We start from the raw sequence: 24,568 nt of genomic DNA on the forward strand, positions 1-24,568 counted from the left end.
AGGGCCCAGTGCAAATAAAAATGTGGGGCCCCTTGTATAAAAATCATTAAGCATTTCAAGATAGTGCCAGCAGATCATTAAACCAAGCTTGAGGTCCTTTTTGAGTATGAGGCCTTATGAAGCTGCACAGGTGAAAAACCCAAGAAGCTGGCCCTGTCTGTAAGCTATGTAGAGAGAACTTGAACTAAGGAAACAACAACAAAAAAATATCAAACTACCTTAAAGACTGTTTTACTTTTCAAAAATGAATCCATGGAATTTGGAGAATTTGCAAAACTATCAAGTCTTCCATAAGCACTGAACGTACCTCTCATGAGAAGGAAATCTTACAGATAATCCATCAATAATGTAGAAGGTAGAGAGCAAAATAACTGAGCCCCAGATACAAACTTCTCAAGAAGAGCATAGGCTTCAAAAAGAATTCCCAGCAAATTCCAAGAAGTACATTAGGATAACCATGACTAGTGATATATTGCCTAATTTTGTGATAGTAACTGCTGGTTTGAAAGGATGTCTGTCCCCTAGAAAAGCCATGTTTTAATCTAAATCCTATTTCATTAAGGCAGAATATTCCCTATTCAATACTGTATGCTTGAAACTGTAATTAGATCATCTCACTGGAGATATGATTTAATCAAGAGTGGTTGTTAAGCTGGATTAGGTGATGACATGTCTCCACCCATTTGGGCAGATCTTGATAAGTTTCTGGAGTCCTATAAAAGAGGAAACACTTTGGAGAATGAAGGAGATTCAGAGAGAGCAGAGCATGCTGCAGCACCACAAAGCAGAGAGTCCACGAGTCAGTGCTTTGGAGATGAAGAAGGAAAGTGCTTCCCAGGAAGCTTCATGAAACCGGAAGCCAGGAGAGAAAAGCTAGCAGATGACGCCTTGCTCGCCATGTGCCCTTCCAGCCAAGAGAGAAACTGTGACTGTTCGCCATGTGCTTCTCACTTGAGAGAGAAACCCTGAACTCCATCGGCCTTCTTGAACCAAGGTATCTTTCCCTGGATGGATGCCTTAGATTGGACATTTCTGTAGAATTTTTATTTAGGACATGTTCTTGGCCTTAGAACTATAAACTAGCAACTTATTAAATTCCCCTTTTTAAAAGCCATCCCATTCCTGGCATATTGTATTCTGGCAGCTAGCAAACTAGAACAGTAACTTACCCAGAGTACGAGAGTATTCATCAATCTATCAATGCTTGTCCTTTTAAACTTAGTCTTACCACTGTTCTGCATTAGTTTAGTATCAGGACCTGCAATAAAAAGTAAATAGCAACTCTGACATTATTATATTATTTTTATTTTCATTTTTATTATTACTTCCACTCATATCAAATTTTCTCAAAAGTAAAAGAAGATTTTTAATTTATAACTTAACTTTTCATAACACCAAGCACTATTATTAACTTGTATATTATTCCCAACCCGTGGCTTAACAACAATCCTGGAAACTGCCAGATAATTGGTCTCCGCTGAATAGGATAAATCCAAACAGAACTTGTAGCTGCAAGGATTAAAAAATGTTATTTTTCCAAAATGTGTGCATGGAAGTGAAAATAGTATCTTCTAGTTTGAAGCAGTATAGGATAACGAGTCAATAAAAGCAAGGAATAACTTGAAATGTTAAAAAGAAGGCATAATAAACACAATTCAGAACACTGAAGCCAAATGGAAAGTTAAGATAAGAAATCAAACTTTGGGTCTATTTACCAAAAAAGTTTGAGGTGTCCTTAAAGGACAAACTAGAAGACTTTCAAAAAATTCATTAGCAAGTAATTTAAATCTTTATTGAATACTGTATATTATGCATAGTCTGGTGTATAATACACACTTTCTAGGGGCAAGAATTATCTTAAATCTTGTACTAGAATTATTTCAATTAAATAATACATTATCTCACAATCCATTTAATAAGTACCTTGTTGAAGGAATTCTTAGAATATTATTAACTACTTAGAGGTGGAATATCAGGTGATAGAATAGATGACTAAGGAAATTCCTTGTGGACTGAGAAGGTACTAGATAGAAGCAATTAGGTTTTAATTATTAATGACTTCTCTGGGGTTCCCTCTCCACATCATTATTCCATGATTATGAATCAAGAAAGACATTAAATTGAGGAGGAAAGAGAAAAGGAGAGAAGGAAGGCACACCGAACTGTATATCATTCTAAATATTAGGGCAGGGTAGCACATCCTTAAAGGACTTTCATTTACTTCAAAGACAAATTGAAGCAAAGGTGGTGGTCTCAAGAAAAATCATTCTTGAGTTGGAAATTGTACCCCAATGCCTATTCTCAGCTACTTGCTGTGTTAAGTGACCACCCACACTTTCTCAGAATCATTTATTAGAATCATATGGGCATTTAGGGTGGAGATCACAAAGACCAAATAAAGTTCGTGATTGCCAAAAGCTGGAATATTGACAGACAAGTTTTTTTGTGTGTGGTGAAAAAAAATGTATTTCTTAAGCACATAAACACATACAGACTAACCAGTACCTATTTTACAGTGTTTAAGCCCTTATTTAAATATATCTACAGGTGTTGATACACACATATCTTCTTCCCCTCACAGCCAAAATTCCTGAAAGAATTTATTCTTAACAGCCCCATTTTCCACTGGTTAGTCAATCTAATTTCTGAGCCAATCGCACCATCAAAACAGATGTGGTGCTGTCATCAACACCATCCCTGCCTTTTTGATCTCTAAGCAGCCTTCGACCCTGATGAAACAATCTCTTCCCTTACGCATCTGTATTATAATGTCCCCTTGATTTTCTTTTCTTCCCTTTGGTAGTTCCTTTACTGTCTTCTGTGATACTCACTCCCACACTTCTTCAAAGCCATTAAATACTAGGTTTCCTTAAGACTCAAACATAGGCTATCTTCTCTTCTTACTCAACCCACCTTCCCTGAGAAATCTCATCTAAGACCACAACTTCCATTACCATCTATAGGCCAAATTTCTATATCCAGCTTAGATTGTTCCTCAAAACTCTATTTAAACCATACATTTAATTGGCTATATAACATTTCCACCTGGATCTCTCTAAGGCTCTTCAAGTTGCCTTTGTTCAAGACAGCTCATGAACTTCCTCCAGGTTCTTTAACTCCATGCATGACACCATCATCTATGCACTTGTGATGGATGAAGCCACATCCATATATCGCCCCTGCTCTCCATGCTCTACAATGGCCTTCTTAATTTCTCTGACCTCTCCATCCTCACCTGTAATGGAGCCTTCACCCATTCCATGCCTTCTTGTCAACCTGTTCTTCCCTTTCCTTATATTTTCAAGATTCTGCAGCCTTGAGAGGAAGCTTATGTTGAGGGACCCAATCAGCCTGACATGACCACAAGAAGGCAACCTGGAGAAAAAAGTACCTTGTCCTCACTCTTCTTCCTCCCTTCGATCTTATCCCAGGGAGCCCCAACCACAGAACTCGAATAGAAGCCAAAGTTCAACAAAATCTTTTACTATAAACCACACAAGTCAGCCTCCCAGTGCAGACAAAAAGGTGAAGAAAAGAGTAAGAGTTTATCTGGAGGAGCAAATGGAAGAGATCTAGCATAAATATTAACCATGCATTAAAATGATACTGTTTCTTGCGGCCTCCTTAAATGAACAGGACTCCTGCCTTCAGCAAACAAGGCTTCCTCCTCCCCTGAATTGACAGAAGAAAACCCATTACCAGACAGGTATGGACCAACCATATTCCTTGCATAATTCTTAATGGTAAGTATAATGAGAGTAATAATAAAAAAACAAATTGTTAACATTTCATTTTGGATTGGAACTGTCAGAAAACACAGTCTTCAATTGTTAGGCCTGCCTTATGCTGCACTAAACAGTGGCCAAGTCTCTTTGTTTTGGTGTGAAGGTGAGTTTTATGACAGGTGCACATGTAGGGAACCGGAGGAGATATTTTCCAAGACCAATTCGAAGTGGGAAGGGTGATTTGAGCTTTTATAGTCTATACAGACAAAGGAATGGCCAGGGTCCAGAAGAAAGCAGAAAACAAAAAGGAAAAAAAAAAAAAAACTAAGTAAAAGTCACAGGATTCACTAAAATAGAGTAACAGTTGCCTGCTTTATTTTGTTTGGTCAGCAAATCCTATTATCTTGCAGGCCCTTCTCTATTCGTTCACCATTCAGGTTTTTCATTTTGTTCTTCAAATGGAGGAAGGTGCTGATGTTAGCCCATGTGATGTTACACCCCTGCAAACAGAGCTGAGGAGATTTCATCAATGTAACAGAAAAGGAACAAAAAGTAAACTTTTGTGATTAGGTCACAACAAACCATGCCAGCAAGGACTATAAGGCTTGAAATAACTAAAGGTTGCTTCAGTGAAGTGAGATCATAATAAATATTTTTCTAGCTACTGAAGACTATACTAAGCATTTTCCAGTTAATGGATTACATTGAGAATTTTTTTCTTAACTATCCAGATATATAAGTTAAGGGACGTTAACTTCCCCAAACTAGACATCTCAACTTTAAGAGCTCCAAGACTCTCATATGTTTAATTCCAGCATTGGTTAAACCAACCATTAATTTCTTTTTGCTTGTGATTATTCTAGTTAAGCTTTCTATTAACATTTGGACCCAAACTGAAGTCAATGCAGACATGCTCCAATTTACAAATATCCACTGGAGGAAGGTCCCATGCAAGTGGACATAGCGATTACACCACAAAAGAAGAGGGTGTCACTCCCTTGCTCTCCAAGATCCAGGGAGCAGAAAGTTTTCATGACTCTCAGCCTATAGAGCAGACAGTGAGCTCCAAAATGGTGATGAAAGAAGGAAAGAACAGAAAATAAAATTCGTCTAGCATCCTTTTCCTTTCTTATTATCTCAACGAGCCTTTACACTGGCTCTGTGATGTACTTACTATCTTCCTGTTCCAGAAGAAGAAACTAAAACAGAAAATTTAAGTAACAAAGACTAAATATCCTGCAGTTACTAAATAAATCTGAACCAACCTACATCTGTCTGATCCAAATTCTCTGAACTTTCCATTATCCTTCCCTAGAGGAAGACCTATTCAACTTACCACCACACTTCCTTCTATGTAAGAGCATTTTTCCATTGAGGCAACCTTATGAAGGAAATCTGGGCCCCTGAGTGGCTCACAGTAGCTGACCTACCATAACATGCTGTAGCTGAAATATAGTGTTCAATTAATTATTCCAAACAAGATCAAACAAATGCAAGCAACATTTTGGATGCAGACGGTTCATAGGATAGGGAGCTCCCAATTCTGTGACGACAGGGAGCAAACCAGCAGGGTTCTACCCATGAAAGTACCATGAGACACCACCCTGGAATTAAGTGGGAAAATAGAGGGAGCCTTATGTATAAATCTAGTTCTACTTTTCTTTCTGCAAGAATGATTCGAAAAAGGAGATATATGATCATAGGTTTATTTCCCTGACTAAAGGCTAAAAGCATTCAATTACAGAATTGGGAATTATTTTTCAGGTAAAAGTATATATACTGCTTCATTTCTAGGGATTTCCAAAATCCTTACAATGGCAATACCCCAAGCAGCAAGAGCCTTGCTCACACCCACAGCTGAGAGGATTTAGGAGGATTGGGAGGCCATATCCAGCTGTGGAACACTTTTAAGTCCTTATTGAACATTCTCTTGTCGTTGAAGAAAATCTGTTAAGAAAATCATATTGATTTTTGATTGCACATATAGGCAACAGACCCAAACACATCTTAATTTGGTGTCACAATAAACAGGACTTTTAAACTCAAGGGTTGGCAACTGAAGCTATGAATATAATTTCAGTGGCTTTATAAAATGTTGCTACTGTAAGCTTCCTTAGCAGGACAGTGCCACCTTGGGCACTTAGCAGGAAAAGGAGAAATGGCTAGCAAGAAGAGTCTGAGGTACCACAGCCACCCCCTTTTGCAGCCACCCCCACTCCATCAAGTCCACGCTTTCCAAGACCCACTGTCCTGTTTACAACCAGTAGAAGAAACTGCGGAGTATAAACAGAAATGATACAGGATCTCCAAAAAGACTATGTGCCCTTTTGCAAACTACAAAACTGACCCAGAGAGAGGGGCCTTCTTTCCATGCCTCCCCTACATTAAAGGAAGGCTGATTAATAAATAAAATGACAAGGAGGATTGGGATGGAGTTCAAGAAAGGGAAATTCAGCAGTAGGTATCTAGCATTTTACTACGTAATTAAGGCCCAAACATCCTTAAAAATAAATTCATGATGTCAGTGGTTCCTCAATCATTGGGAAACCTGGTACCCTGCACCTTGAAGTCAACTACAGAGCAGTAGTTTCCATGGAATAAAAGTACCGTGTTCACCCAGACGTGGAGAACTATAGACCGCTGATGGGTATCTCAGGATGAATTCACATATCACCCACCCTAGAGAGTTAGCTTTACCTGCAAAAATTACCATCCCAAAACACCAGCTGGTGTTTCTGAGCACACAGCCTCTCAGGATTATCTTCTCATTGTTGAGGGAGTACTTGCTGTCTATCCAAGAAAGGACTCCCGTGAATTTATCTAATTTGTTATTAGGTGCCTCACAGTCAACAATTCCTGTAAAAAAAAAAAAAAAAAATCCTTTTTATGACTCACCTCACACTCTCTTTAAACGCCTATGGTTTTTTTTTTTAAACACTCTAATTCTCACATATATAGTACATTTTTTCCTTCTCTGTTAGACAGCACCTTGTTACATACGTAGGATCCGTGAAGTACAAAGAGGTTAATCCATCAGATATTTTGAAACGCAGCTTTCTGCACTGTCCAAATAGTAACAGAAATTTCAAGAGCCATGGTATGCTTTTTCCTTTTAAAAAAAAAATCACTTAGCTGAACTTGTAGTTTGCGACAAACACTTTTTTGAAAAGATAAAGCAGAAATTGTCCTAAAAATTTTTCTTATTCCGCTTATTTTAACTTAACGTGAACTTTCAAGCAGGTTAAGATGGCATACTTCCAGTTTCACAACAAAGATAATCAGTTCTTTCCTTGTCCAGGATCATAATATCGGGGTTCCTACTATATTCCACCCCAGAGAAACCTGAGCTTTGTTTGCCACACATGCTTGAGAATGCGTGTGATTCCTTTCAGCTGTTCTATGCTTCTTATCTTGATTAGATTCAGAGTTCTGGAGACTCTCAAAGGCACCATATAACTTGCCCCAAACTGGCCAGAGGATGTTTCTAGTTTTTTTCTAATTCCAAGCCCCATTCCAAGCCAAGGGCATGCCCACTCCAAATCAATGAATCAATTCGTTCCATTACTTCAATACGAGAATACAAATTCGTAGTGGTGGTTCTCTAGGTAAAAAAAGAAACCAGAAATAATCTTTTACGGACCCCGTCACAAAATACAAGTATTAGATTCAAATACATTTGCATTGCCAACATTTGGGATTAAATTTTTAGAAGTAAAAAAGAAATAATGTGTACAAAAACATGAAAGGCGGAAGGGAGAGAGGGGAGGAAAAAAGAAAGGAGAGAGGAAGAGGGATAAAAAAAGAGGTTGGAGGTAGATTCACTCAGAGCTCAAGTCAGAGTCAAAAGTGTAATTGGTATCTAAAGGCTTCTCTGTCTTAAAAAAAAAAACAATAAAAATCCATTTATTTAATCAGAAACCAAAAAAAGAGGTTGAAACATGGCAACCAGCATTTGGAAAATAAAAATGGTAAGTACGGCTTCAGCATTGACCAAAGGCAATGGAGGCCAGACCAGCCTAGAGAACCTCCGCATTAAAGCGAGTCTAACAACTCACGAAGCTGCCTTCTGAATGTCAAGTGGCTTCTTACGTAAGTTCCCTTCCTTCCTGGGATGATGCTGTTTTCCCTTTAAAACTCTTAGACACAGATGACAGCAGGCACTTTTCTCATGGTCTGATCACTCCTGGCCAAGCAGCTCATTAATGTTAGTAGAGCTTGCATTAAAAAACAAAAATAAATAAACCCTGAAAGGAATGAGGGACTCGCAGCCTCAAGACTGCTTTCCCAGCTTCCATCTACCTTCCCCAACTACAACAAAAATACCCTCCATGAAGACCCTTCACTGGCAGCTTCCCAGGCTTGCACTGCTAAGCGAGGGAATGCTGGCAGGAGGATTTGGATGAAGCTAAATAATCTGTACAAGGTCATTTTTCTTAAACTTAGGGAAAAGGCTGAATTCTGGTTAGCTCCAATTATAGCCCATCACTGATATTAAAAAGTAAATAAAATGGATTGAAACTGGCACAAGTTGTTTGGACAACTAAGTTGTAGAAGAGCAGATTTTTCTAAATTCTAAGAATTCAATATCTTTTTTTCCTGACCGATAATTTTCATTCCTGAATTTTGGGGACCTTGAATAGGGCAACACCAGCAAAACCTACATAAAATAGCAGGGTTGGCACCAACCTTTAAAGTTTATTCCAGTTTCTTGACCCAAGACTCAATTTTTTAGGATTCAAATTTGGCCATAAAATAAAAATGTTCTTTGGGCAAAAACAACATGATACATAGTCCCTGCCAGCAGGAATATAAAAAACAGGCTCATTTGATCACTTTTATTGTCGCAAGCGGAGACTGACATGGAGGCAAATACAGCCCTGAATGTGTCAGCTTGCTCTTCCCTGGCCCCAAGCTCATCCTCTTCTGGCCTGGTATCAAGGGTGTGGTTCTTGATGGGAACACACAGAAAGGCCACGGAGCTCTGCCCCAATTTTTGGAGACCAAGCCCCAGTTCAGCCTTTCTTGAAGAAAATCAAAGAGATGAATGTGGTCCCAGAGATTTAAAGACTAAACAGAGGGCCCAGTCAAAACAAAATGGTACGGACAATGCCAAATCCATTTTTATCAACGTTAAGTGCTCAGCTTCCCCTTTCTTAGCCCTGTTGGCATAAGACACAAGCTCCCCAATTTTTGTTTCTGCTACTTTCCACAAAGGTGACCAGGTTGCTTTGAAGGGACCACTCTATTCACCTCTGTATTCCCATAATCTGGCATTCTGCCTACATAGCAGGATTTTAATAAATACCTACTGGATAGGTGAATGGAAAATTTTCAAATGGCTTCAACAGAAAGGTTGGGAAATGAAAAGAGTATTAGAGCAGAACTATGATGAATGGAAGGGTTGGGTATATTTCTGGGTAATAACAATAAGGGGATTAGAAGACTAAATCACCCCAGCCACTATCACCCTAACTCTACAGAGAGCCAAATGGAGCTGAGAACACTGAAAAAAGGCGGGAAACTTAAAGCTTATTAGCGGTAACTAGAAGTACATTCTAGCATAAAGTATAATGAGGACTAGGGAAAAATTGCTAATTGTATCACAGAAGAGAAAGAGGCAGTAAACTGCCAGTTTGACAATTGATGAGGAAACAGTTTAGGAAAAAACAATATCAGTTCTCACAATTATTTGTGGAAAACATGTTTACAAGCACAAAGTCATCTTTAATGGACAATGGTACAACTGGGAAAGAAATCATGTCAGTAGGAGTATAAATACAGTCAAACTAGCTAGACAAATTTGTTTGCCCCTCTGAACAGAAAAGACCTGAAAGCAGATAGCAATTTATCCAGTTCACAATCACATGGAAATGCTCTAGACCCATACTGAACAAAACCTGCAAAATCTCATTCTGGACTCTTCTCAGCACGCTACATTTAGCCAGATGTGATCAGCTGGTTAATTATCAGCATAATAAACTTCTTGAGCTAAAGCAGTTTCCTCAAATTTGCAATCTGTGCTTTAACATGACAATGGAACTTAGTACACAGTGTTCCACAATTTTCCAGGGAAGTTGACTTTATTTCTTTATGTAAATTATTATCATCACTAGTTCTTGATTATCTGCATGGCAACTCTTCCATAAGACAAATTATCCGTTGTATGCGCCATCACTATTGCTGTCCAAATCCCTGTGTCTTTCTTTTCCAGCCTGATGGAGATCTTCCTGGAATTTAGGAGATTACTCACTATTATTATCCTGACGACTGTGATGACTAGTCTATTGTTTTCTTAGAAAGAAGAGTGCCGCTGTCCTATTTTCTAAACCTCTTCCTTTTTCAGCCATCAAGCTCAACCACCCACCTCTACCACCATAAGGCACTTGTTAGCACCAGCAATAAAGAGAGACGCTATGTCCTTACACATGCCCCACGTTTCATGCAGCACTATCAGCTAGACTGTTGGACTGTGCTGCTCTCAGGTAATAGTAAAGCCATTTGATACGTAAAAGAGTCATAAGATGCTAATCAAGCCTTTTCATTTTTTTTTTTAACCAAAGAGAGATGCTTATTTTTTCTATGTTGTAATTACACACATGCTATTCTTTAGAAAGAACCACAAAAATACACAAAGATTCCTGAACGAAAGAGTCAACCTTTCCCTGGTTTGGAATTCAGTACTAACATTCATACAAAATATGTAAACTTGTCATAAGTTGCAAAAAACAGATCTCGGTCCGGTCAGTAATGTGCAAAAGATTCTTAAATGCATTTGGACAATTTATATCCGGGGCTTTCCCCCAAGCCTAAGAATGCCCCGTCTAATTGACAAATATTTCCATTTACTTATTTGTAGAAGCTTTTCAAATCCCACAAGAGTAACAAGAAAAAATCAAGGGCAACTCTTTTTTTATGTTTGTTATAAGACTCGATGAAGTTATATATCTTTTCTTAATATAAAATTCAACAGGCAACATTCTAATTTTTTTCTGACATTTGAAATGTGTGATATTTATATGAGAACTTTTCAAATAAATGGATTTACATGCCAAAATCTGACTTTATCTTGCTTGGACTGGTTTATATGTTTAACCAACTCCTCTACAAACTCTTGTCAGAGATACTGATATTTCTGAGAACATTTTCACTTTTTACAATATGACGACAGCATCGCACAGTTCTGGATAGCCTTAGACTCTGGTCACTAACTTTGTACCTTAAGATTTAAAGTATTTTTAAAATGGCATTTCTTACCCTGATGAGCTAAGCTGTTGTGCTAAATTTCCCAAACTCCCCAATGCTGCCTCTCTGCTCATGATTTAGAGCCTGAGCTTTCAGCTCCTTTTGTAGCTTTGCTGGCATTCTGGGTTCAAATTCTGGCCTTCCACCTAGTAGCTTTGTGACATTGGGCAAGTTATTCAATTCCTTTGGGTCTCAGATTCCTTATCCATACATTAGAGCCATAACAATCTCTACCTCTCAGGGCAGTAAGAATTTAATAAGGTAGTGTGTGGAATTGCTTTGCACAGTACCTAGTACATGGTGAGTACTTGCTCATGTGTCCACATCATGTTTAGGGCCTGACATTCACCTTAATCAAATCTCCTTGCATATGAGCACTTGTTCAAATCTGTCTTCTCTCCTGAACTCTAAGCTCTCTGAAGGCAAGGCCTGAGTTTGACATATTCCTCACTGCATCCCCAGGCTTAGCATATTCCTTGACACTATGTTAAATACGATTTGCTGAAACAGTGAATGGATGACTAAGTGAATAAACGAAGGAGATCGAGGCAATAAGCTCATGCCATGTCTAAGGAGACCACCAGTAAGACATTGCCTGTGGGTACAGATGCAAAAATGAGGTGGCAGGAAGACTTATCAAGGTCTTCCTAAGGCCCAACCTACCTCACTTTTGACCTCTGGTGTCCCTAGTTTGGAGGGCCAGTGGAGACTTCTCTTAAGAGACAGGACCGGGAAACTTAAGATACTGGGAAGATGCACATTATGATACAAGGACAGCAGTTGTATTTTGGTGCTAAAGAAAGTAGTTTCATATGTCTCCAAGTAAAACCACAGGGTATCAAGAAGCATAAATACTGCCATTTCCAAACTTGAACACTTAGAGCAAGCATAGGAAAGGGTGTGCCTCAGGTATTTTCATCTATTATACCTATACTTGCCATAGATAGGCAGGGCATTTCCAAATCCACACAATGATGACATCATACTTTTAATTTAAACCAAAATAGAAAATAACTAGTTTTTACCCCCATAGGAAGTCTTTCTCTAGTCACCAGAGAAGGGCCTCAAATCTATTGATACTCAATTGTGACAAAGGTGAATAAAGAAGGCAAAAAATGAGGGACTAGGAAAAGGATGGAGAAGTAAAAGGATCAAAAGAACCTTGAAATTAAGTGTGAGGAGATATTTTATAATCCTACATATTTTGTATTATATTCTTTCCTGAGAAGGTATTTAATAAATAGACTTAATATACTAATTAATATGGGGAAAGTGATGAAGACAGAAAACACAAAAGATGGTAAGTGAGAATAGAGACATAGCATGTGAGGAAAATAATTTAAGTAACACAAAGAGTGGAAGACTAAGACGGAACGAGGATAAGAAAGAATCCGAAGGGGAGAAAAAGAAAGAGGAGAGCAGTGAAATGATGTAGCTAGAGAAGCATGTAGGAAGTGTTTGCGTAAGAGAATATGCATGAGAGAGAGATGAAAAGGTGTAGGCTAGGACCACAACAGAAGGGGCTGGGGAAGAAATGGAAGACGAAAGCAAGGACTACACTGGAAAGGATTTAGGGCTTGTTAACTGTCCTTAGTCTTCCAAAGACTTTTCTACACCACATTTTGTGTCAACCTCTTGGTCCTTAAAACTGCTAACAGGAAATCTAATTTATATATTAGATTTCATTTGTTTCCCCTTAATTCACCTATTCATTCTTCAGATCAAGAAATCACATTTTATAGATTGTTTTTTTTTTGTATGCTGTATGGCAGGGTCACATTTCGTTATTTTCCCATGTGGGTATCCAGGTATCGTAGCATCGTTTGTTGTATTTTTTGTTTGGTTGGTTTCCTTGTTTGTTTATTTTGGGGGAAGTGCATGGACCAGGAATCGAACCTGGGTCTCCACATGGTAGGTGAGAATTCTACCACTGAATTATGCCTGCACCCCCAAAAAGCACATTTTAATGAGGCTAAATCCATAAACCATCTGGTTGCCTTGAACTTTCAGGCAGGTTGAAATTCAACCTACAATTTAAAAATGAAAAAGTAAACTTAGCAGAAACCTGATTCTTAGGCCAAAATTGTGCAAGCATTTTGTGTATTCTGAAAAGTGACCATGGTTTAAGAATAAATAACAGAAGATAGAGGTGAGTGTCGCCTTTATATTGACAATTTGATGAGCTCCCTATCTTGTGTGAAGTAAATTCAGGTCACACCTAGTAGGTATAATCATTAATCATTAACACACTTTAAAAATAAATTTCATGAAGTATTTTAAAAAGACTGTTTTTATATGTAGCAAGTTCCCTTAACCTCTCTAGACCTCAATTACACTCTCTATAATGAAGGGATGGGTTTAAATGAGTGTTTCCCTGCTTCTGAGAGATCAGAACTACCTTTACTGGTTTACATGAGGGACTGTGCATCAAATTTTGTTTGAAGAAACAATTCTGAAGTAAAAAACATTATAAAACCACCACGCTAGAGGATCTCAGACCAGCCCTCCAGGAGAAGGGACTCCAGTATTCTTACTTTATTCAACAAGGCCCCGTGAGGAACCGTCTTTCTCACCCTAGTGTTTCATACTCCATTTCTGATCTCTTTACCATAGGCCCTTTTTCTTCCCTTCCACTTCTTTCAGGGCCCTGACATTGATTCTATCTCCTACTTGCTGACCCTTGTGGCATTCATTCATTAGTTCTAGTATTTATTGAGCACCTACTATGGCCAGACATTGTTCTTAGAGATTGACATATATTAGTGAACAAAACAAAGATCCCTATGGTACATACATTGCAGCAAGTAGAGATGGACAATAAACAATAAACTTAGAAAATAAGTAAATTATAGAATATGCCAGATGGTGAAAAGTTATATAAGAAGAAAAAAAAGTCAAGCAAGGTAAGGGAGACTGAGAGTATGAGGAGTCACGGTGAAGAGGGAGACACTTGACCCAAGTCTGCTGTTTCAGGTAAAAAACCACCTAACCCGGTCTGCCCCTTTACACACTAAAGTGATGTCAACCCACATGTCAGAGTTCTTGGAGGGTATGGTGTGGCACTCAACAAATATCCATATTTGTTATTTTCCAACTTCCCTCACAATTAGGATGGAGGCGTATGACTTATGCTGGCCAATGAAATGTGAAAGGAAGAGGCAGTTAAAAGCCAATGTGAGCAAACTAACCCCAAAACAAACAGAATGAAAGAAATAGCAAAGATAAGAGTAGAGATAAATGAAATTGAGGACATGAAAATAATAGAGAGAATCAACACAACAAGTTGTTTGTTCTTTGAGAAAATCAGTGGACTCCTACCTAGGTTACCAAAGAAAAAAAAAGAGAGGATACAAATAAATAAAATCAGAAATGGCAGCAGGAACGTAACTACTGACCCCACAGAAATAAAGCAGATAATGAGAGGGCAACTATATGTTAACACACTAGACAACTTAGATGAAATGGGTAACTTCCTAGAAAAGCATGAGTAACAAACATTGGCTTGAGAAGAAATAGATGACCTCAACAAACCAATCACAAGTAAAAATATTAAATCAGTCACCAAAAACCTCCCAAAAAAGAAAAGTCCAGGACCATATGGCTTCAAATGTGAATTCTACCAAGTGTCCAAGAAAGAATTAGTACCAATCCTGCCTAAAATCTTCAAAAAAATTGAACAGGAGGGAAAACTACCTAATTCATTCCATGAAGCCAACATTATTCCAATACCAAAGCCAGTCAAAGATACTATAAGAAAAGAAAATTACAGATCAATCTCTCAAATGAATATAGATGCAAAAGTCCTCAATAAAATACTTGCAAATTGAATCCAACAACACATTAAAAGACACATCAGAGGATAAGAATAGAAGGTAATGTCCTCAACATGATAAAGGGAACATATGAAAAACCCACAGCTAACATCATACTCAATGAGGAAAGACCGAAAGTTTTCCTTCTAAGATCTGGAACAAGCAAAGATGCCCACTGTCACCATTGTTATTCAACATTACGCTGGAAGTTCTAACCAGAGCAATTAGGCAAGAAAAAGAAATAAAAGGCATCCAAATTGGAAAGTAAGAAGTTAAACTGTCACTGTTTGTAGATAACAAGATTCTATATGTAGAAAATCCCAAAAAATCGACAGCAAAGCTACTAGAGCTAACAAACAAGTAAAGCAAAGTGGCAGGATACAAGATCAACATGCAAAAATCAATAGTCTTTCTATACACTAGTAATGAGCAATCTGAGGAGGAAATCAAGAAAAAAATTCCAATTACAATAGCAACTAAAGGAATAAAATATTTAGTGATAAACTTAACAAAGGACATAAAAGACCTGTACATATAAATCTACAAAACATTGCTAAAAGAAATCAAGGAAGGCCTAAATAAATGGAGAGACATACTGTGTTCATGAATTGGAAGATTAAATATAGTTAAGATGTCAATTCTGCCCCAAAATGATTTATATATTCAATACGATACCAATTAAAATCCCACCGACTTACATTACAGAAACAGAAAGACAAATAATCAAATATATTTGGAGCAGTAGGATGCCTCAAAAAGCTAAATATAGCTTAAGAGGAATGAAGTGGGAGGTATCACACTACTTTACTTTAAAGCATATTACAAAACTATAGCAGTCAAAACAGCATGCATGGTACCAGCATAAAGATACTGACCAATAGAATTGAACTGAATGTTCAGAAAAAGACACTCTCATCTAAGGATAATTGATCTTTGATAAGGCAGTCAAGTTGACTCAACTGGGACAGGGCAGCCTCTTCAACAATGGTGCTTGGTGAATTGGTTATCTGTATCCAAAAGAATAAAAAGGATCCCTATCTCACACTTTATAAACATTAATTAAATGGATCAAAGACCTAAACATTAGAGCTAAGACCATAAAATTTTTTAGGAGAAAATATAGGGAAATATCTTAAAGATCTTGTGGTAGAAGGTGGTTTCTTAGACCTTGCATTCAAAGTGTGAGCAATGAAAGAAGAAATGTATAAATGGGCTCTCCTTAAAGTTAAATACTTTTATTCATCAAAGGATTTTGTCAGGAAAGTAAAAAGGCAACCTACACAATGGGAGACAGTATTTGGAAACCACATATCAGATAAGGGTTTAATCTCCAGAATATATAAAGAGATCCTACAACTCAACAACAAAAAGATAAACAACCCAATTTAAAAATAAGCAAAAGACATGGATAGATACTTTTCCAAAGAGGAAATACAAATGGCTCAAAAGCATATGAAAAAATCCTTAACTTCACTAGTTGTTAGAGAAATGCAAATCAAAACCACAATGAGATATCATCTCACATCTGGTAGAAACGCCTTTATCCAAAAAAACCAGACAACTAGAAGTGCTGGAGATGATGTGCAGAAATATGTACTTATTCACTGTTGGTGGGAATGTAGAATGGTGCAGTTGCTCTGGAAGGCAGTTTGGTGGTTCCTCAGGAAGCTAAGGATAGAACTGCCTTATGATCCAGCACATCTCATTATTAGGTATGTACTGGGAAGAACTGAAAAGAGGGACACAAATGGATATTTGCAAACTGACATTTATAGGAGCATTATTCACAATTGCCAAGAGATGAAAACAGTCCAAATGTCCATCAAAGGATGAGTGGTTTAAAAAGCTGTGGTATACACATACGATGGAACATCATGCAGCTGTAAGACAGAATAAAGTCATGACACATGTAACAACATGGATGAACCTTGAGGACATTATGTCGAGTGAAATTAGCCATTCACAAAAGAAATAGTGCTGTATGGTCTCACTTAACATGAACTAACTAGAATGAGCTAACTCTGAGAGTTAAAGTTGAAAACACCATTTGTCAGGAGACAGTGAGTATTTGATACTGAAGGAATACAGAATTTTCAACAGGATTGATTGTGCAGATTCAGAAATGGCTAGCATAATACTGTGTGCTTGTAGCACAATATTTGTAAGTTTAATTCACAAAGCTGAGTGTGAGTATGGTTGAAAGAGGAAGGCTATGGGCATGTGTGATATGGGAAGCAAACATAGACAATAAAAGCTTAGACTGTATAACTTAGCAAAACCTGGAGTGGACAACAATGGTGATTAAATGTACAAATATAAGAAAGTTTTTACATGAGGTAGAACGAATGAACGTCACCATTGTAAGGTGTTAAGAATGGGATGGTATATGGAAAAAATGCAATTAATGCGAACTAGTGTCTATAGTTAACATTGTAATATTCTCTCATTAATTGTAACAAAGGGAATATTCCAAAGCTAAAATGTCAATACAAGGGGACTATAAGGAAGGGGTATGGGATTCTTGTGGCTGTTGTTGTTTCTCCTTTTCCCCCCCTCTTCTTCCTTCTTTGCAGAAGAAATGAAAAGATTCTCATTGGATTGTGGTGGTGAATGCATAACTATGTGATTATACTGGGAGCCATTGATTGTGCACTTAGGATGGATTCATGGTGTGTGAATAGGACCGTTTAAACAGAAAACTACAAGTGCTGGGGGATAAACAGCCAGTATGTCTCCTTCATCTCACCCTTCCCCTGCCAAGGTGACCACAGAGGCCATTAGTCTAGATACCATAACGACTAAAGACCTTCCAACATGCATCAGAGAATGACATGAAAGAGAAATAAGCTTTTACTGTATCTAAGCCCCTAAGACTCAGCACTGTTTGTGACTGCCCCATAGTCCAGGCTATCCATGTCAACAACTGTGAGAGGGAACCAGACAACTGTAACTATCATTTGCTGCTTGTCCTTGGTAAAGAACACTAAAAATCATCTATTTCTACCTCCTTGTATATTGATAGAGGTATAAAAAACTGAGTAATGGTCGATTATATTTAGGTTGTCCCTTCAGGACTCTATAAATACTAGAGGAGGGATTTTAAGCAAGTATTTTGATTCATGAACACAATTCACTTTTCTTGGATTCATGTAACACTAAAGTTCAATGAAAAAATTACCTAATAGAAAATGCATAATTTGTTTTAATCTAATAAAAATATTTCTTGGACCATTCAAAGTTTTCTGGTTATTCCCCTGATTTAAGTCTCAATCTAAAGGAATATTTTTTTCTATAAACATTTGCCATTAACAGCGCTCACTTAAGAGAGATTAAAATATTGACAGAATCCAGCTGGAGCTTACAACAAATGCAAGGCACAGGCAATTTAAACTCTAAAGTATGCATTTAAGAAAGTTTAAGACATAATTTTAACTCACAGAATCGTGCTGAAGTTCTTGGCCACATTTTCCTTTAGTGGCTCACAATGAAAACACTATGGAAGACAGTCTCAACACATAAAGACTCATAAATAAATAAAACTGATCTGTAAGTATTAATACTCAGGGCCAGACTTGTAAGGGAATAAAGCAAGAGATCACTGAAGAGTGACAAGAAGACTCCAAAGAGCCTCCCCACAGCCTGCCATGAAGCTTTAAAATTCTACTATTAGTGATTCTGTCCTTTGACTCTCAAATAATTTTCTTTCTCTGTGGTCTCTTAACCATAAAATATAAACATTCGCGGAATAGAAACTATCTAGAGCTCATTCCATGAATATTTAAGAAAGATAGCTTTACTATAAGCAGCTATGTAATATTAGATAAAATAAATTCCTGAAATCAAAAATTTGAGACCGTTTAGTAACACAGCTCACTAATATAGCAAAGTTGATATCTGTAATAATTTTCCACTTGATATTTTGAGAACGTACATAGTTTTGATAGTTAATCAAATGGTATTTAAGACAGTGTTTAACACTTAGAATCTAAGAAACCCTGATATCCGCATCTATAGATTTTTTTCATTCCTTACTTTAATTTTAAATTGGCTTGTAAAACATATTATGCAAACAGGCTTTACAATGAGTACTTAGATATTTTATTTAAATATGCCTGTGGATAAGCTAACTAAGATATCCATTTTAGGTAGTTAAGATTTTCATGCACTAATTATAAAAACATTTGGATCTTCATATTTTCTTGAAATCAGGAAAATGTTTAGTAACATAGACCATTACTATAGCAATGCAGATATTTGTAATAATTTTCTACTTGATATTTTGAGAACATTCACAGTTTTGACAGCTGATTGAATGGTATTTAAGTTAGTATTTAATATTAAGAATTTAAGAACTTTTGCTATCTGAATTTGTAGATTTTTTTCCTTTATTGCCTTAATTTTAAATTGGTTTATGAAACTTCCTGCACAAACACAGGTTTTACAAAGATTATTTATATACTTTATTTAAATATGCCTATGGTTAAGCTAACTAAGGTATGCATTTTTGGCGGTTCTAAGCGTATTGTTTATTTTCTTAAATTAAAAAAAAATTTAAAGAAAAGAAGAAGGATAGCTTTAGTAGAGAAGATACAACTGGAACAGAACAGGCAAGGGAGCCCATGCTGAGGACTTGGGGACTAGATTGCATGGTGTGTGGATGGTGATAACAAAACCATGTTCTAAAATAAAGCTCTCAACTGATTAATAAGTCAGAATATTCCTAGTGAGTATCTGGTGTCTTTGAGATAACATGCCAGGCACTGTGCAAGACTCAGAAACATGACACAGGATTGCAGTCATCAGGAAGTTTGCAGTCTCCTGTTTGATCTTCATTATGGAACCAGGAAGTGTATGGATGGTTAGACCTAAAGCTAAAGGTAAAAGCATGGTCTGTACTCCTCAGCAAGCCTGCATGGAGTTTCAGGGAAGCAAGTGCAGGCAAGTGAAGGCACTATGGGACTAGAAACATAGAGATCTAGAGAAGATGAAGCAAGGATGGAATGAACGATGAACTGATAAAACCATTCTGCCCTTAGTAAAAGTTTTTATTCTTTAGCGTGAGAAGAGATTACAGGCTTTGATGCCTGGGGAAATTTATGTCCTTCTACCAAACAAAAAGAAGCATAAATTGGATCTCAGATAATTCATTTGTTACATTGTGTTTGGTTTTGGGATTTTTGTTTGTTTGTCTGGTTTAATGACTTACCATCAAACTTTGCAAGCCTGCTAATGTCTGCTCCAAGTTCTGAGGTAACTGATAGCGCATGGCGAACTTTTAGGTTGGTTTCCCTGTGAAATCAATTGACATGACATGAATTTTTATGTGGAACAGCCAGCCCAACAGCATCTTACAAGAAACGGGGTAGGTGCAGCACACAGAAAACCCAACCCCAGAGATTTAAGAAACTCCCTTTGAATGTCGTGCACGCTTCTCACGTGGTGGCTCAGGAAAGTGGAAAGACTTCCTGCACCCCTAAGGGTTGGCATTCCACCACAGCACATCTGCACACCAACACAGTAATCTGTTTTTCTATTTGAAAGAACAGAGGACATAATAAATAGAGTTTCGTTCAAATCTATTCAGACATCATGCGTGAATTACAAAACTCGGTAGGAATGAGAACACAGTTGCCAAACAAGGAAGGCCAATAGCATTCCAAGCCTACTATCTCCATAGGAGGTTTGCTTGCAAAAGACCGTCATGGCTAATTTCACAGTAGCTGAAATTTAAATGGAAAAAGGAATATAGTTTTTTTTTCCTTGGAAAAAAAATAGACAAGAATCCCTGAAGTCTAGAATTGTAGAACCAGATGGGAGCTCAGCAGATGACCAAGATGACTGCCGGTCATCTCCTTCCGGGGAGGACCACACACACATCAGACATATGGCTTTCCGATATTCATGAAATGGGATGGCCAGCAGTGAAGATTTTATGACCATCCTCATGTCATGGATTGAAGTGCTTGCCATCCTGGTTTTCTCACAGTGTTCGAACTAATTCTCATCTACTATAGGTTAAGATGATTTGTCCAAGTGCTATCTTTTCTGGAGTGGGTTTATTTAAGACAACAAATATTGCAGTCATTCATGATACTTAATGTTACCCTGAGAGAATTACCGTCCTCTTGTTCCTGAGGGAAACAAATGGTAGGTGAAAAAGAAAATATCACCATTTGGAATTACATGTCAAATCATGAAATAATACCGTTTAGGGAACTGAGAAACAGGTATTTGAGAGGGTATTCAATCTAACCTTCCATAAATGAGTTTCACAGTGATATGAGAACAATGAAAACACAACTCGAAGGAATCTCTATTGGTGCTATAGTTTTCTGCAGGAAACACAAGATTGGCTATATAATTAAAGTCATTTGTTAAAAAGTAATCTCATTAATCCTAAAATCTGTAAATTCCTAGGAAGCAGAAATGAAAAGGGACTAAGATAGTCAGGAAAATGTTTAGAGACAGAAGAAACTAAGATGGACTTGATGGATAAAAGTTAAATAAGTAGTGTGGAGGCTAAAGGACCAATATGTCTATCCACTTGAGCAACTTTTCAGAAAACTGAAATAGTCACTTACACAAACAAGACCCAACAGCCCTTGTTCTTTCACCATACCCTATACATCATGCCATTCATCAAAACTTGTCATCACTTTGGATTAGTTCTGCAGGATTCTCTCCAATATCTCATTCCACCCTTCAAATGTGTAAACTAAAAGGGGGAGAGTATTACACGTGTACATTGTTTATAATTAAAAAAATATTTTTCCAGACTCCTGATTAATGCTTTTAGTGGCATGTCACACTCATCCTTAGTCTGCCTTAGTATCTTGATAAACTTCAAAATAATTGTCAGCATTTGTGAGATTCTTTTTTGGTGTAATGTCTTTATCGTAGCTGGCGGTTTCAAAAAGAATGTGATAGGTAGGAGAAGAATGCACTTTGATTCAGTACAAAGCTATTGAATATCTTCCATGCGTCAAGGAAAAAAAAAATCCAGATAGCCGAAACACTTTGCTAATGGGCGTTAAGAAGTAGGGTCAAAAGAGCAAAGAGTTTGGGATTTGGTCTGTTTGATGTTCTGCCTTCAAATAGGCATCATAGCCTTCAAAGGGATGAAACTGTGTCCCAGGTTCTTTCTTCAAGCTCCAGTAGCTCCAAGGACACAATGCAGCCAGAGTTAGAGAAACCAAAACAGACAAGTGCCATAAAGCAAACACCTGGTGGTTTTACCATTGAACGTCTGATTCTCACATGGTAGCCTGGATCACAGTTTAATTTGCCATAACCTAAAGAAAAGACTCATGTTTCCAGTTCAAGAGTCCAAGGTTTCAGAACTCTGAGCCTTGCATTTTGGTAACCAAATCTTTCAAGAATGTAAAAACTCACCCATTCAGACTTCTAATTTTCTAAAGTAAATAGACTTCAAAAAGCATATTCTCTTCCAGTTACTTATATGAAATTATCCCTGGACTCGGGGCACAGGCAAGGCTAGCCTAAATTGAGTAGGAAATATGACCTTAGTGGTATAATATGAGGCCATCAGGAAGATTATAGATATGTTCCAACTGACCTAAAACAGCCTGGAATGCTAGCATTGTCAAAAAAACCTATTTGGCTTAACAAATATCCTCTCTGATGATGCAAATATCCTGAAGTTAGTTAACTTACTAACCTGGTTATCATTCACATCTTGTTATAAATTAGTTTGTATAGATCACATTATCCCTAACTGAATGGCTATACTGGGAAATAGGATTTCTTGTGGGAAGAGAGGAAAATATGTAGCAAGGGTAATTTTGGAAAATAAAGATCCTGGCCCGAAAGAAGGGACTCTGAGAGAGCACTTTTTGTGTAGGTGTGTGGTAGAGGGTTAGAGAAGTGGAGAAGGGGAAAGATGGGGCAGTGTAAATCAAAGCAACCATAGGAAGGCACCTGGAGAAGGAGACAATTTTCTTCATATAAATATAGTGGGTTACTGGAGCTCTCTCATCTGAAGAAATTTGGAAAAGTAATTGCTGCTCAGGCCTTTTCCTGTACAAATATCTCAGGGAATGGAAAGGATTCCTAGATATGCATCTAAAACTTAAACAAATCTAAAAGAATAGTCATTGAAAGAACAAAGTATTAGGCTGTTCCCAAGACGTATGGAGTCATTTTTCTTCATCCGATCCCTAGGAATTCCACTGAGAACATGTCAACCAGAGCCCAAGGATGTCCTGCGAGGGCAGGAGAGTAGGTTAGTAGCAGGTTCCTTCCTTCGAAGGCAGGGACTGTGGCCTATTCATTGTTAAAACCTCAACACCTAGCACAGGGTTATTATCCTGGAGATGCTAACCAAATGTTTGTTAGGGGATGGAAGGAAAGGAACAGGGAAGAAAGAGAGGGGTGAAAGGACAGACAGACATCACTTTAAGACAACCTTTGAAGCTGTTCAACAAAGAAAAAGAACCTTTCTTTTCAGCTTGCTTGTTTGAGAGGAGTAAAGAGAAGGCACATCAAGCAACATAACCACGTTGCAATCTAAAGGAAAAGCTTCCCAGAGTAAAAGGCAAAATATCTGAAAGTGTAATATTTCCAAAATTCACAGGCACCAGCCTTGGAGCACCAGATTAGATTCACACAGAGAAGATGGTCACCTCCTCAGGGTGATTTCAAAGACACCATGAAGAATCCAGTTCAGTCCCTGGTGAAGGCAGCAAATGAGGACAGTGACCATCAGCCACCAGCTAACCCTGTTTATGTTATCAATTGTAGAAGAGACCTTTGACCTCCTCTTTCAGCATAGCTGCATTTTAGTGAAGAGACATCCAGATACTTTCTAATTGAGAACCGCAAATTAATCTAGCAGAGCCTCCCCTCAGAGCAAATTTATTGGGAGTTGGAGTGCGAGGTGGGAAGTGGATTGGGGGCCCGAGCCCAAGTACAATAGGTGAGCATGGCAAAGATTTGAATCAGGAAGGGCCAGCTCCAAAATTCCTTTGGGATTATGGAGAAAAAGGAGACTCACTGCTTCTCAGTCCGTATCTCTAGACTAAATCAAAGGGCTTCCCTGAATGGAGAGCAAACTTTCACCAGTCCTCAACCAGCAGCCACCATCTTGGTTCAACAGTCTCTAGGATGTGCCTCCATACCCATTTCCAACCAATCAAACACTGACTCTTTGAAGTGAAGTGCTAGGCAAAACTTCTGATTACACCCCAGTATAACAAGCTCCGTAGACATAGTACAATATCACAACCAGGACACTGACACTCATACAGTCAAAATATAGAACACATTTCCATAACCACAAGGATCCCACACGTTATGCTTTCAAAAGGCACAACCACTTCCTGCCCACCCCCACCTGAATCCATTCCCCATTTAATACTAATCTGCTCTCCATTTCTATATTTTTGCTATTTTAAGAAAGTTATATAATTGGAATCATATTGTATATGGCCTTTGAGATTGACTTTTTTTCACTCAGCATAATACTCTGGGGATTCATCCAGGTCACTGCATTTATCAATACTCCATTTTTTATTGCTAAGTAGTATTCCATGATACGGATGTATCACAGTTTGTTTAACTAGTCACCTGTTGAAGGACACCTGAGCTGTTTACGTTTGGGGATACAATGAATAATGTTGTTGTAAACTTTCATGCACAGGCTTTTATGTTAATATAAGTCTTCATTTCTCTGGGATAAATGCCTAGGAGTTCAGTTGCTGGGTCATAGGGTAGTTGCCCATTCACTTTTTTAAGAAACTGCCAAACCATTTTCCAGAGTGACTGCACAAT

The 24,568-nt window shown here is 37.8% G+C and overlaps 1 protein-coding gene across 8 annotated transcripts in view; it reads right to left on the reverse strand.

Moving 5' to 3' along the window:
* Window positions 1-24,568, reverse strand: part of ATP8B4 (ATPase phospholipid transporting 8B4 (putative)) — a 282,452-nt gene that overhangs the window by 113,361 nt on the left and 144,523 nt on the right. For 7 of the 8 annotated variants that reach the window (XM_077127848.1, XM_077127847.1, XM_077127846.1 and 4 more), the window contains 3 exons: window positions 19,986-20,068; window positions 6,423-6,581; window positions 1,170-1,258 (listed from right to left, as the gene is read on the reverse strand). In XM_077127848.1, coding sequence (XP_076983963.1) covers window positions 1,170-1,258; window positions 6,423-6,581; window positions 19,986-20,068 — 331 coding nt within the window. The remainder of the gene's footprint in view (window positions 1-1,169; window positions 1,259-6,422; window positions 6,582-19,985; window positions 20,069-24,568) is intronic. The other variant, XM_077127851.1, reaches the window with a different exon arrangement.

This window comes from Tamandua tetradactyla, chromosome 14 (assembly GCF_023851605.1).
Source record: "Tamandua tetradactyla isolate mTamTet1 chromosome 14, mTamTet1.pri, whole genome shotgun sequence".
In the NCBI taxonomy this organism is placed as follows: Eukaryota; Metazoa; Chordata; class Mammalia; order Pilosa; family Myrmecophagidae; genus Tamandua; species Tamandua tetradactyla.